Genomic DNA, 14,314 nt, shown 5'->3' on the forward strand with positions numbered 1-14,314 from the left:
TGGCATGACTTGATTCTTCATCCTGTGTGGAAAGGCACTGAGAGTGAGGAGGAGGCATAAGTGGCATAGGAAAAAAAAAAATCATTCTTAGGAGAAATCCAAGAAATATAAAAGAAGCAAGTCCTCCTCCTTTTCTCTGAAAAAAAAAAAGAAGAAATGGCAAGATCAATGAAGATACAGAAATAATCTGAAATCAGAAACATAAGAAAATCAAAAACACAAAACAAGTGTTGGTAAGGATGTAGAGAAAAAGGTACCTTCTACACTATTGGTGGGAATTGTTAACTGGTGTAGCCACTCTGGAAAACAGTATGGAGGTTCCTCAAAAAGTTAAAAATAGAATGATTTTAATCATAGAACCTATGATCCAGGATTATATTACTGGGCATTTACCCCAAAAATACAAAAACACTAATTCAAAGGAATACATGCACCCCTATGTTTACTGTTTACAATAGCTAAACTATGGAAGCAGCCTAAATGTCTGTCATAGATAAATGGATGAAGAAGATATGGTGTATACACACACACACACACACACACAGTGGAATATTATTCAGCCATAGAAGAGAATGAAATCTTGCCATTTGCAATAATGGATGGAGCTAGAGAGTATAATGCTAAGTGAAAAAAGTCAGTCAGAGAAAGACAAATACCATATGATCTCACTCATATGTGGAATTTAAGAAACAAAACAAATGAGCAAAAGGGAAAAAGAGAGACAATCCAAGAAACAGAGTCTTAACTATAGAGAATAAACTGATGGTTACCAGAGGAGAAGTGGGTGGGGGCAGCGGGGGGCATAGGTGATGGGAATTAAGAAGGGCACTTATCATAAAGAAGAGAATAGAATAGAATAGAATAGATAGGGGCATTTTCTCAGTGGTCCCATTAAAGATGAGGCAAGGTCCTCTCTTAATAAAGGAAAGTGGAAGAGTGGATGGACACTGATATGTAAGAAACTAACTAGTTTTATAATTTCAAAAATCCAAACTGGGAAACCAAGTTGGCAAAACAATAATTTTTTTTTCAAATTATATCTTCAAGTATCATATACCTTAGGAATCCTGAGCTTTGAGCCCTAATATTTCCTAATTCTTTGGCTCCAGTATCTTTCAAGTGGGTATCTCCTAAGCACTGCTGAAGTACTTATTTCACTCAGGATTTGTGTTTCCAACCATTTAAAGCTTTCTTCCCTTATGACTGTTTTTTAAGTACTAGAAAGGGCTCAGCTAGGGATGAATTATGTTTGCTTCACACTCAACTGTTTCCTTAAAATATAACATATATTCTGCCCCTTTAATCTGGAGAAATAACCTCCAGGTTTTCAAATGTTTTTTATCTATGTGGTAAATCAAGTACCTATGGAGTCAACAATAGTTTACTACTATACTTTATCCATAAAACAAACATGTTCATATTCATCTGAATGAAAAAAAAAGAAACACATGAGTAACTTACCTGGATTGTAGTCCTCTTATATGGCACAATGCATTCAACTGGCCATAATCAATGTACTTAGACATTTTCAACTCTGAAAAAAAATCAATTAAAAATTTGAGTAATTTTCAGTAATCTTATTAACCAAAATTATAAATAGAGTTTAATTCCAAACATTCATCATAGTAAAAGAATTCAGTGACCATGGTAGTGAATTATTACCAGTCTTTGATATACAAGCAGAACTGAATAAGGTGATTAAATAATACAAAAAAAGAGGTAATGTTTTTCATTGATGTCAAATCTGGTCTGACATTGTTTGTTTTTGGAGTTTATATGTGTCATATAATGTCCCTCCTCTGGAAGAAAGCCTTTCAGAATCCCCATCCTATACCTTTAGAATGTGGACTGATAATGCCATGACAATTCAAAGAAGAGTTTCTTGAGGTCCCTGTCTCTGTCTCTGTCTCTCTCTCTGCAATACTACTAATTTTTATTCAATTCATGCAGGCCCCCATCTTACACTAGCCCTCTTCAGAGCACCTTCCAATATCTGGATTCAGTTTGCAATTCCATTTGAAGTTAATGTGTAAGCAAATCACACAATATCCCTTAAGAGCAGAAAGATAGTAATCATAGCCAAGAAGCAAACTAATTGCAATTCTCCTTCAGTGTCAGAAAGAACTGACATCCTTCAAAGGAGATGAAAAGGAAGATAGAGTATTGAGTACGATAAGCATCATTACAGTGATGGGCACTCACATCACAGGTCCTCCCCTTTCTCCAGGAGAATGCATGCTGTTGGAAATGTTGTAAAACAGAAAGCAGTAATACCAACATGCACATTATTCCTTTCCTTAGTGAAAAGGTATTGAGAAAATCAGCAGCTTAATGCACTTCTAAACTTTTTAAAATGTATTTTTGACCATATCCCAGTAGAATTTGACATGTACAAACTTATCAATTTTAATTTCAAATTATTGAATTACATTAACATTTTTAAGCCTTTTGTGATCTAAAATTAATCATCAATAACATATACTACTTTTTTAAAAATGAAATTGGGATAAAAGAAATTTAAACAGAAAACTGGTTGCTATCCACATAAATTATTACCATGTAATAAACTTGAAAATACTAATAACATGATTTAGGTTATTTTCTTACCTATAATACTCAGTTAAGTCTTATGAATCAGAAAATTACCTAATTGCATTTTAGCAACATATGGAATAATTATTTTAAATGAACCAAGTTATAGCCACATTTTATCAAAAATACTTTTAAGTATACTCATATTTCTAATACAGGATATTATATAAAATCTTAATTATAGTAGATTTTTAGATTGATGGATTAAGAAGAGATTTCTACGAAGTATTAGTTTAGTCCAATTTACCAACCGAGTTTAAAAACAGGATCAGAAATAGCCCTGGTGTCTGGTATGGACAGGAAAAGGGGATGGTTGCCATAGATATTTTTTAAAAAAAAGTTCAAGGTTTGAGAAATCCTGGCTTAAAAGGGGGATTTTAAAAATCATCCTTCAGTTAAAATAGCTTACAAAAAAAAAAAATCACAGGATGGATATTATAAGACTAAGAATTGCTAGCAGAGAATAGAAAACTTGAGAATCATCAACTTGCCTGAGAAAAGCTACAGCACTTGAGGGTAAGGCTTTGCCCTAAACTTGGCACAGCCAAGTAAACTCAAAACCAGAATAGCTTATATACTAAGTACTCACAGCCTAGAAGGACGCTTTACAATTCACCAAAAAATTTCTTCACTGATTCTCATTTCCAGGAGGTATTTGTGACAAGGGACTTTATATAAAGGGTGTTGAACAACATAATGGGTCTTATCTTTGAAGCAGTTTCATTAAAAAGAAAAAAGTCAATAGATTTCAACATGAAATTATAACTTTGTAGAGAGCAGAAGTCAAGCTTTTCTGGTGATCAAATTTAATACCAGATATTCTGGACTGAGTAAATAATTAAATGTTACTATGTTTTGAAGATAAACAATTATTTTAGCACCTAGCCAAAACTCAGTGTGGTCTTAGTCTTCTCTATAGCAAAGTCTTGGCAAACAGTAAGACAAATGGGGGGAGGGAATATATCATGAGTTTTATTCTCCAATAACTAAAAAGGTAATAAATAAATATAAGACCTCAGAGAATATAAAGTACTGTAAGATCTCTTTGAAAAATACAATTTGATAAACATACAACTGAAGCTTAAATAGTATGGACACTATACTAATAAAGGGTAAGTAAATTCTGTAAGCCTTAATGCAAATAATAAATTCTTCATAGATTCTAATAAAAAGGGTATAAATAGTAATGAGTAACAACTTGGAAGTTTCAGCAGAGAAGTGAAAGCATAAAATATACTTGTACAGACACCCTCACATAGTAAATAATTAATATTTACAATTTAAAGAATATTTAAAAATAATGGGACCTTAATATTTGAAGGTATGAATGCAACTAGTCAAAGACTTAGACATTAATATTCTTACTAATCAAATCATGATGTGAAGAGGGAAATTCTTCTCATTTTATACTAGGTTGTGAATATTCATTGTCTAAAGTTGATAAATCAAGAAGTACAGGTTTAGGTATGGAACCTATTAAATGTTTTGTGTTCCAAATTATATAACATTAAAATTCATAAAGCAAAAGTTTCAGGAATAAATGGAGACAAAATAACCTCCACAGTAACTTTCTTTCCTTCTTACCTACAAATCAAGTAACAAATGAATCACTGAGGATATAAATATAAATTACATAATTAATGAGATATATTAAACATATATTAAATTTATTCTTAAATCAAAGAGCATATCAAAACTGAAACTATAAAATATCAAGAAGGTAAAAATAGGGAATGTTTTCATGAACCTATGGAATATAATTAGTCTTTCTCTGGTGAAAATGCATTCCCCAAAATATTTATATTACAAGAAAAGACAAAAAATAAAATCAAAAGAATTAAGCATTTTGACTCAAAAAGTTAGGAAAAGAAAATTAAAACAAGAGAAATGCAAGGAAGAAAATAGAAAAGCATAAATTAATGGGTTTATAAAGCAGGAAGAACTGTAGAAAAAAATAAATTCAAGAGAGTTGGTTCTAGGGCTCAGATAGGGAAAGCACAAGATGAGCCTGAAAAATCTTACTGTACCAGAAAGCACGGAAATGGTTAGACCAAAATGAAGGCATTTCCAGTGGCCAGACTGTGAACTATCTAGACATCAAAATATGTAATGATAATAACTCATTAAAATCCTTGGAATAGGGGCACCTGTGTGGCTCAGTTGGTTAAGCGCCTGCCTTCAGCTCAGGTCATGATCCTGGGGTCCTGGGATCAAGCCCCACATCAGGCTCCCTGCTTAGCAGGGAGTCTGCTTTTCCTCTGCCTCTCCACTGTTTGTGCTCTCTCTCTCTCTCTCAAATAAATAAATAAAATCTTTAAAACCCTATGAACAAACTAGGAAATCATAATTTTACATTTATTTATTTAATATTTTATGAAAATTTAATATTTCTATACTTTCAAGATACCTCTTCACAAAAGACTTATTAATTACAAAAGGGAAAGGTAAATTCACTGCAGAGAAGTTCTCCATATAATATCCATAATCAATCCTTAATCAATATATTAAAGTAAAATCATGTGCCACCTAATAAGATGGGAAAAGAACATAGAATCACTTCTATGACATTTCTGCTAAAGATTTCCCACTTGAATCTAATCATGAGAAAGATCAGAGAAGCCAAACTGAAGTATATCCTACTAAATAACTTGTTTGTAATCTGCCAGCATTAAGGTCATGAAAGGCAAGGAAAATGGAGAAACTATTCCAATCTAGACAAGAAAATGAAATGCAAAATGAGATTTTGAATTGGATCTTTTTACTATAAAAATCATTATCAGAACAATTGGCTAAATTCAAATGGGAGGGGTCTAAGAATTAGATTACAGTATCTGTATCTGTGTTAATTTTTTTTATTTTGATGATGTATTATGATTATGTAATAAGCGTATTTCCTTGTTTTTAAGAAATACATACTAAAATATTTAAGGAAAGTGGAGTGTCAAATGGCTCTGAAAAAATAAGTTTCTCTACATTAAACTTACAACATTTAAGATTGTAGTTTCAAACTTTTTAAATTTTATTTTCAAAAATTTAATAACTTTCTCATATGACTTCTGTAGTTAGAAAATATGAGAAAAGATATCATTCATAATAACAAAGAAAAAAAGATAAAATGCCCAGAAATAAATTTTATTGTTGCATCATAAGACACTTGCAAAAACTGGAAGTAGGAAGGTTGAATATTACAAAAATACAAGTTCTTGAGCAGGAATATTCAATATCATAAAGATATCAATTCTCCATAAATGAATCTTTAAGTTTAATGCATTTCCAACTAAAATACCCATGTTTATTTGTTGAAAAAGCCCAAATATTTCTAAAGATCTATAGAAAAATAAACCAAGAAGAAAGGCCCGAAAAAGTCTTTCCAAAAAAGAGTAATCAGTAAAGGTTAATCTTACCAGATACTGAAATATGTAATAAGGCTTCAAAAATTATAACAATTCAACACAAATGCATAAAGAGACAAGAGATAAGTGGAAAAAAGTAAGTAATAGTTTCCAGAGATAGATCCAGAATGCACATGAAAATTTAGCATACAATAAAAACTGGCATTTCAAATTAGTAGGAAAAAGATTACTCAACAAATAGTGTTAGAACAGTTGATTGGTCATTTGGAAAAATATTAATTTGCAGCCATACATCACTATTCTAAAGTAAATTTATTCAAAAATAAATTCTAGATGCACAAAATATTTAACAAGCTTAATATTAAAAGTAAAACTATATAACTAACAAAAGAAAGCATGGAAGAATTATTTTTAATCTTAGTGTGAACAATGGCATTCTAATCAAGAATCAATAACAGAGGACAAAAACTAGACAATCTAAAATGTTTGTATGACACAAAAATCATAAACATGAAAAAAATGCAAACTGAGAAAAATACTTGTAAAGTACATGCCAAAGCGCTAATTTCTTTTATACACAGAGATTTCTTTCAAATAAAAGGAAAAATAAACCTCAATGAATGGGTAAGGGACATGTAAATAGGCTGTTCACATAAATACACATGACCACAGATATATGAGAAGATTCTAACCTCACTCTTAAAGAAATGCAAACTTACAGAGCAATTAAAACTATTTCCAACTAATTTATTGGCAAAATGTTTGTTTTACAATGCATATTAATATAAATGTTGTGAAATAGAAACTTGCATATACTGATGGTGGGAGTAGGAATTAGTGCAACCCCTTTGGAAGACAATTTGTTAATAGTTATCAAAATTTAAAATGCACACATCCTTTGGCCATGCAGTTCTATTAATACACTTGCTTAGCAAAAAAAATAGTACAAGATGTTTATTTGATTTTAACAGCAAAACTAACTAGAAACAAATTCCCTCTGAATTAGTAAGGATCTAGCTATCAGGAGACTGAAACCACACCAGCAATTTCAATGGAAAAAAAATGATACAAAGAACAGTTAGTCAGATATTAGAGAACTGAAGAGACAAAAAGGGAGCAGCAAATATGCAGAAGGCATCTACCACACTATTTTTGCTGATGAAGCAAAGGGAAGAGGTTGAATTACTAAAACTTAGAAGCGGGGAGCAATGATCTTAAGAAGCTGAGATTTGGACCTCCAAGGACAGAGCCAGCAGCTGGAGCTGAATTGTTGAGGGGGTGCAATTAAGTTATTTCTGGGAACACTGGGAAAACTGCAAAGGGAATTAACTGCTGCTGCTGGAACGAACAGCCACTGCTTGGGTGAAAAAGACATTTTTGGAGAGACACAAGGAGAAGCAAACCAGAAATAGAAAACAAAAGGACAAACACTTTCCTTAACTTTGCTTCTGCCTTCCAATCTCCCTCTAACACCTGCTATTGACAGATCCTAACAGGAAGCCAGCTGGCTTTCTGGGAAAAACTGGTTTGCAGAGCCCCAGCCTCAGCATCACAAAGCAGAATATATAGAAAGGTGGGTTTAAAGGTGAGACACAATAGGTTAAATAGCACATCCATTAATAGTATTTTGGTATATTCAAACAATGAAATATAATATAGCCACTAAAATGAATAAGGTACATATCTACATATTGGCATGAAAAGGCCTTCATAAAGCATGATATTATTAAGTGAAAAATAAAGGTATGATATAGGGTAATAAAAATGTCCTACCATATTTTACTATTAAAAATACACACACGTGTGTGTGCATATATATTTACATACTTGAATATACATGAAAAGTTTCAAGAAAAAATATTTTTTCATGATAGTTACTTCTGAGGGTAAGATTAGGAGTATGGGTTGGGAGGAAGACTCACTTAATGTTTCAATATTCTCTTGTGCCTGATGCATACATTACTACATAATAATTTTTAAAAGAGACCTATTCACCAAAATTCCCATAAATTGTGTAAGATTTGTTCATGCTTCTGCTATTTACTTATCACCTGCATGCTAGGCATTGGAGATACAAAGACATGTGAAGGATAACCACTTATCTCCATCTAATAAGAACCATAACCCTAAAGCATATGTCTATGAAGTATCTAGTGTGAGGTTAAAAGGTGATAAGAATAATAGAAGAGGTATAGAAAAAGTACAATGGACAGTTTAGAGATATGGAAGACATTATTTCATACTGGAGAGGCCAGGAGAGTCTTTGCAGAGATTAAAGTCATTGACCAGAATTTTAAAGAACTGGAATAACAGAAAAAAATAGAGCAAGATAGATGGAAACTCCAAGAGGAAACATGAGCTAAAGCACGAGAGTATGATGAAGAGTTCAATGGTGTAACTCACAGAGTAACTTTCCCCTAGTGTGGGAACTCTCTAGCTCTGATCTCTAGAGACCATATAAAGGTAGAGCTATCAACTAGATTGCTAGGTAATATCGGCTATGATAACAATGACCCCTGATTGGTGAGTTCTGTCTAGACCCAAGAGAAACTATAGATGATCTACAAATACCTAATGGAGAGTCACTGAAATGGACTTCCCTGACTATAGTGACTCTTTTTTTTATTATTAATTTTTTTTATGACCTACAGTTGACACAGCTTGGAAGTTCCTCAAAAAATCACAAATAGAAATAACGTAGATCCAGTAATTCCACTATGGGTATTTATTCAAAGAAAACAAAAACATGAATTTGAAAAGATATATGAACCCCGGGCGCCTGGGTGGCTCAGTCATTAAGCGTCTGCCGTCGGCTCAGGTCATGATCCCAGGGTCCTGGGATCGAGTCCCACATCAGGCTCCCTGCTCGGCGGGAAGCCTGCTTCTCCCTCTCCCACTCCCCCTGCTTGTGTTCCTGCTCTCGCTATGTCTCTCTCTGTCAAATAAATAAATAAAATCTTAAAAAAAAAAGATATATGAACCCCTATGTTTATTACAGCATTATTTGCAATGGCCAAGATATGGAAACTACAGTGACTCTTGTAACTGGGAAGTTCCTTGCAGGAAACTTAGAAACGGTGCCTAGAATTTTTTTAATAAGAAATACTGGCTCCTTCTGGGTATGAGGCTTTTAAGTCAGGACAATTCAGCACCTGCCCTATGTGATTCTCATTACCTTGAACCTGAACTACCATGCTGGGGGCCAAAGGGGGTTGTTATGCTGTGCCTCAGCAGGTGTGAGAAGAGCTCCCACAGAAGGGGACACCGGGCCCTGCCCTTCTGCAAGATTGAGATTCTGTCCTTTGTCCTTTAGAGCAGATGTGCCAAAAATGGTCATTTGAATGTTGCTTTGAACCTAGAAAGGCCTCCTGTCCTCTTGAGCAGCACTGCAGATGGGTTTAAAGAACATCAATCAAAGCGTTTTAGCTGTACTGGAGAGTTCTATCAACGGAACTGAATGTCTAGAACATGAGAGACAGATTTTAGCCAAAGCATGAGAATTTTAAATGCCAGATTGAAGAAAACAGATTGTAATCTAAGTTTTGGAAGAGAGTAGAACCCTTACAGCTTTTGAGTGGACAGTTAACATGATCAAATTCCCTTGTAAATCATATTTTTAAAAAATAAATAAATAAAGGAATCTGGTCCATAATACATGTTGGAAGGAAGTCCAGAGATCAGGTCAGTCAAAGGTAATGGAGATCCAGTTTAGGAGGCTGAAGGGAACAGAGGACTAATGCAGAAGGTATTTCTGAGACAGACTGCCTAGAACAGAGCAGTAGCCTGAGAGCTGAGGTGTGACCTAGTGTGACCACTAGAGGAGACATCTGATTTGCAATGCATTGCAGTCTACTGCAGGGTTTCCTGCCTGAATCCCCAGAAATGATTTGAGCTCAAGTTTAAGTTGCCATTACTTAATTTCTAAAGGTCACTCAAGACTTTCTGACAAAAAGTACAAGTACATTGAGATAGTTATGAGTAGTAAGAAAAAAACCATAATAAATGCTTGGTTTTTTCAATAAAACATTCATCTTTTCTCCTTTGGGATTTAAAAAAAAAAGTGACTTTTACACTGAAAAATAAAGTTGAGAAAATAATTTTCTGATACTTCTTTTCCTAAATAATCAAGTAGCATTTTCCACAGGGACTATTATTGATTATATAAACATGGAGACATATACAAACATTCAACCACATTTTCCATCTTTTATTTCTTCTTGGAACATCCAGTCTCATCTTTTAGCTCTGTTTTTCAACTTTGTTTTCTTGTATACATTACACAGTCAGCTTCTCTGTCTTCTCCACTGACAGGCCACCCTTTTTCTTACTTGCACTCCTGGGATTTGAATGGTTTAAAACTTTAAAATGGAGCAACAGTTACTTTTCCAGATAAATATATATCTTGAAACTCCTTTCATCTTTAGCTACTAAAAAACTGAAAGTCTCTCAAATTACAGGAAATGTCCTTGAAGTGTTAGGAATGATGACACAGTTTTTTCAGGTTTTCTGTAAATGTACATCATAAAATGAAAAAAAAAAAAAAAACACAAGGAAAACATTCACTTAGGAGTACTATCTTGTTTCTAAATTCCTTGAAGTTATCTCTGGTCTTCTCTTGAATGCCATTTTTTCCTTCTATGTCTTCTTATGTTGGAAAAAGCAAGATGTACTTGCAAATATCTTGCGAACCTGAAAACTTTTTTGTTACTGGAATAAAAACAAATCAAAAAACCCTTTTGTTAAAGTACAGAAATTCTTTCTCCCAGGGGTGCCTGGGTGGCTCAGTCATTAAGCATCTGCCTTCGGCTCAGGTCATGATCCCAAGGCCTTGGGATCGAGCCCCACATTGGGCTCTGGGCTCTCTGTTCGGCGGGAAGCCTGCTTCTCCCTCTCCCACTCTCCCTGCTTGTGTTCCCTCTCTTGCTGTCTCTCTTTGTCAAATAAATAAAATCTTAAAAAAAAAAAAAAAAAGAAAAAGAAAAAAATTTTCTCCCAGATAAACCAGTAGTTAAAATGTAAAGTGCATATTTCAACTTGTCCTTTTCAGAAGGATAAGCCTAATAAGCATGAAGAAAATAGCATAGCAGATTAACCCAAACAAAGGTAGCTAACTAGACCATACTCCTAATGATAAGTGTGTAAAGGGTTTCCTCCAGTCAAATGTTAAAGGACAGCTCCCTGCCCTCTTATTAAAAAAAAAAAAAAAAATATGACATTTTTCTTCCCTTTGTCTCTTCAGAATATCAATTTCTAATAATAACAGGCCATGTGTGTACCTAGACCCAGATGCTATTTCATCCAGGTGGTAAAAGTACTGTAGATGTTGCTAACTGTAAGGTTTTATAGCAATTCTCATTCAGAATAAAAAGTGGCATGACTTTTTGCTTTTGAGAACAATCATCTCCTTCTTAGTTAGCAAGCTCTGAAAAATCCTGAGACACAAGTCAAAAAGACTATAGGAGAAGAAGACTGGAAAGTTTTTGGTTTTTGTTTTTGTTTTTGTTTTTTTAAAAGATTTTTTAAATTTATTTATTTGAGAGAGAGAGAGAGAGAGAAACAGCATGAGAGGGGAGAGGGTCAGAGGGAGAAGCAGGCTCCCCGCTGAGCCAGGAGCCCGATGTGGGACTCGATCCCAGGACTCCGGGACCATGACCTGAGCTGAAGGCAGTCGCTCAACCAACTGAGCCACCCAGGCGCCCGAAGACTGGAAAGTTTTAAAGAAAAAAATGTATAAGGGATTCAAGCATAACTATCTGGAGTGCCTGTGAATCTGGATTTCAAAATTAATAAGACAGTACTGGAGGGGTGTTTAAAGATGCATGATATGTTCTCTCCCTTAAATTAAGAGTGACTAAATGGTCGAAATGGTAAAATGCAACAAATACATATATATCATTCAACTTGCAAAATGTGGAGGGGATATCAGGGTGGTGGGTAGGAGGAAACTATACTGCTACTGACTGTTGTTTTTATGAGAAAATTCATATGAATGATACTTTGAAAAATTCTCTACCACTTGACAACTATGTGAACCTTGGTATGAAACCCAAGCCTCACTATCCTTCACTGCAAAATGGACCATGTATTAGTTTTGTATCACTGAAACAAATTACTACAAATGTATCAGCTTAAAACACAAATTTATGATCTTACAGCTCTGAAAGTCAGAAGTCTGAAACAGATCTCATTATGCTAAAATCAAGTTGTCAGCAGGGCTGCATTCCTTCTGGAAGCTCCAGGGGAGACTCTATTTCTTTGCCTTGTCCAGCTTGCAGAGGTTGCCCCAATTCTGGGGCTCATGTCCCCCCTTCCATCTTCAAAGCCAGCAATGGCCAGTTGAGCCTTTCTCACCCTGAATCTCACTGACTCTAAGTCACGTGCCTCCCTCTCCCACTTACGAAGGATCCTTTGATTACAGTGGGCTCACTGCAAAATCCAGAATCTTCTCCCATTTCAAGGTCAGCTGATTAGCAGCCTTAATTCCATCTGCAACATTAATTTCTCTGGCCATGTAGCATAGTTTATTCACAGGTTCTGGGGATTAGGATATGCACATCATTGGGGGCCATTATTTCGCTTACTACAGACCCCATAAGTATCTTGTGAGAAATAAATGAAATAACATAACATGAAAAATGCTTACACACTGCCTATAAAAAGCCCTAAAATATTCACATATAAAATTTATAGATAAGGTAGACATGATTCACTAAAGGTAACCTAACTAACCTCACCTAAAGTAAGCAAGGATATATATAATGGCTGGATTTTTTTTCCAGTTTAATGAGAAATAATTGACATATATCACTGTATAAGTTTAAGGTGTATAGCATAAATGTTTGATTTGCATATACTGTGAAATGATTATAATAGGTATTGTTAACATCCATCATCTCACATAGCTATAAAAAGAAAATGAAAAAAAAAATTATCCTTGTAATGAGAACACTTATGATCTACTCTGTTAACAACCTCTCTATATATCATACAGCAGTGTTAACCATAGCCATCATGTTATACATTACATCCCTAGTGCTTATTTATCTGACAACTGGAAGTTTGTACCTTTTGATTACCTTCCTCCAATTTCTCCTACCCTCACCCCACCCCCCACCTTTGGTAACCACAAATCTGATCTCTTTTTCTATGGGCTTTTTTTTAAGATTCTACACGTAAGTGAGATCATACAATATTTGTCTTTGTCTGTCTGACTTATTTAGCATAATGCCTTCAGGGTCCATCCATATTGTTGCAAATGGATTTCCTTGTTTTTTATGGTTGAATAATATTCAATTGTGTATATGTACCACAACTTCTTTATCCTAAGTGAACACTTAGGTTGTTTTCATGTATTGCCTATTATAAATAATGTTTCTATGAACAAAAGAGTTCAACTTTTTGAGTTAATGTTTTCATTACCTTTGGAAATTCCCAAAAGTGAAATTGCTGGATCATATGTTAGTTTTATACTCCATACTGTTTTCCATAGTAGCTATACCAATTTACAGGTCATAGGGGTTCCCTTTTCTCCACATCCTCACCAGCATTCGTTAGCTCTTGTCTTTTTGATAATGACCATTCTAAAAGGTGATATTGTAGTTTTAATTTGCATTTCTCTAATGACTAGTAATTATGAGCATCTTTCCAAGTATCTGTTGGCCTTTTGTATATTTTCCTTAGAGAAATGTCTATTTAGGTCCTTTGCCCATTTTTTAATTGAATTTTTTTTTTTGCTATTGAGTTGTATGAGTTCTTTATATATTTTAAATATTAATCCCTTATCAGATATATAGTTTGCAAATATCTTTTACCATTGTGCAGGTTTTCTTTTCACTTTGTTGGTGGTTTCTTCTGCAGTGCAGAACCTTTTTAGTTTGACATAGTCTCACTTTCTTCAATTTTATTTTATTGCTTGTACTTTAGGTGTCATATCTAAAAAAGCATTTCCAAGACCCATGTCAAAGAGTTCTTCTATGTTTTCTTCTAGGAGCTTCATGGTTTCAGGTCTTATATTTCAGTCTTTAATCCATTTCGAGTTAATATTTGTGAATGTTAGATAGTAGTCAAGTTTCATTCTTTTATTTTTGAATATCCAGGTTTTCCCACCATGATTTATTGAAGAGACTGTCCTCTCAATTGAGTAGTCTTGTCTCCATTGTCAAATTCTAGTTGACTGTATGTGCTTAGGTTTACTTCTGGACTCTCAATTCTGTTCCATTGGTCTATTTGTTTTTATACCAGCACCATACTGTCTTAATAACTATAGCATTGCAGTATAGTTTAAAATCAGGAAATGTGATGCCTCCTGCTTTGTTCTTCTTTCTCAAAATATTTTTGGCTATTTGGAGTCTTGTGTTTCCATACAAATT

The 14,314-nt window shown here is 34.1% G+C and overlaps 1 protein-coding gene across 1 annotated transcript in view; it reads right to left on the reverse strand.

Moving 5' to 3' along the window:
* CNBD1 (cyclic nucleotide binding domain containing 1) overlaps positions 1-14,314 on the reverse strand; it is a 357,731-nt gene that overhangs the window by 341,036 nt on the left and 2,381 nt on the right. Inside the window, exon 2 of the mRNA XM_045895596.2 lies at positions 1,462-1,534. Coding sequence (XP_045751552.2) covers positions 1,462-1,534 — 73 coding nt within the window. The remainder of the gene's footprint in view (positions 1-1,461; positions 1,535-14,314) is intronic.

This window comes from Mirounga angustirostris, unplaced genomic scaffold (assembly GCF_029215605.1).
Source record: "Mirounga angustirostris isolate CCGP_5_RB_7025 unplaced genomic scaffold, mMirAng1.0.hap1 SCAF_4, whole genome shotgun sequence".
Lineage (NCBI taxonomy): Eukaryota > Metazoa > Chordata > Mammalia > Carnivora > Phocidae > Mirounga > Mirounga angustirostris.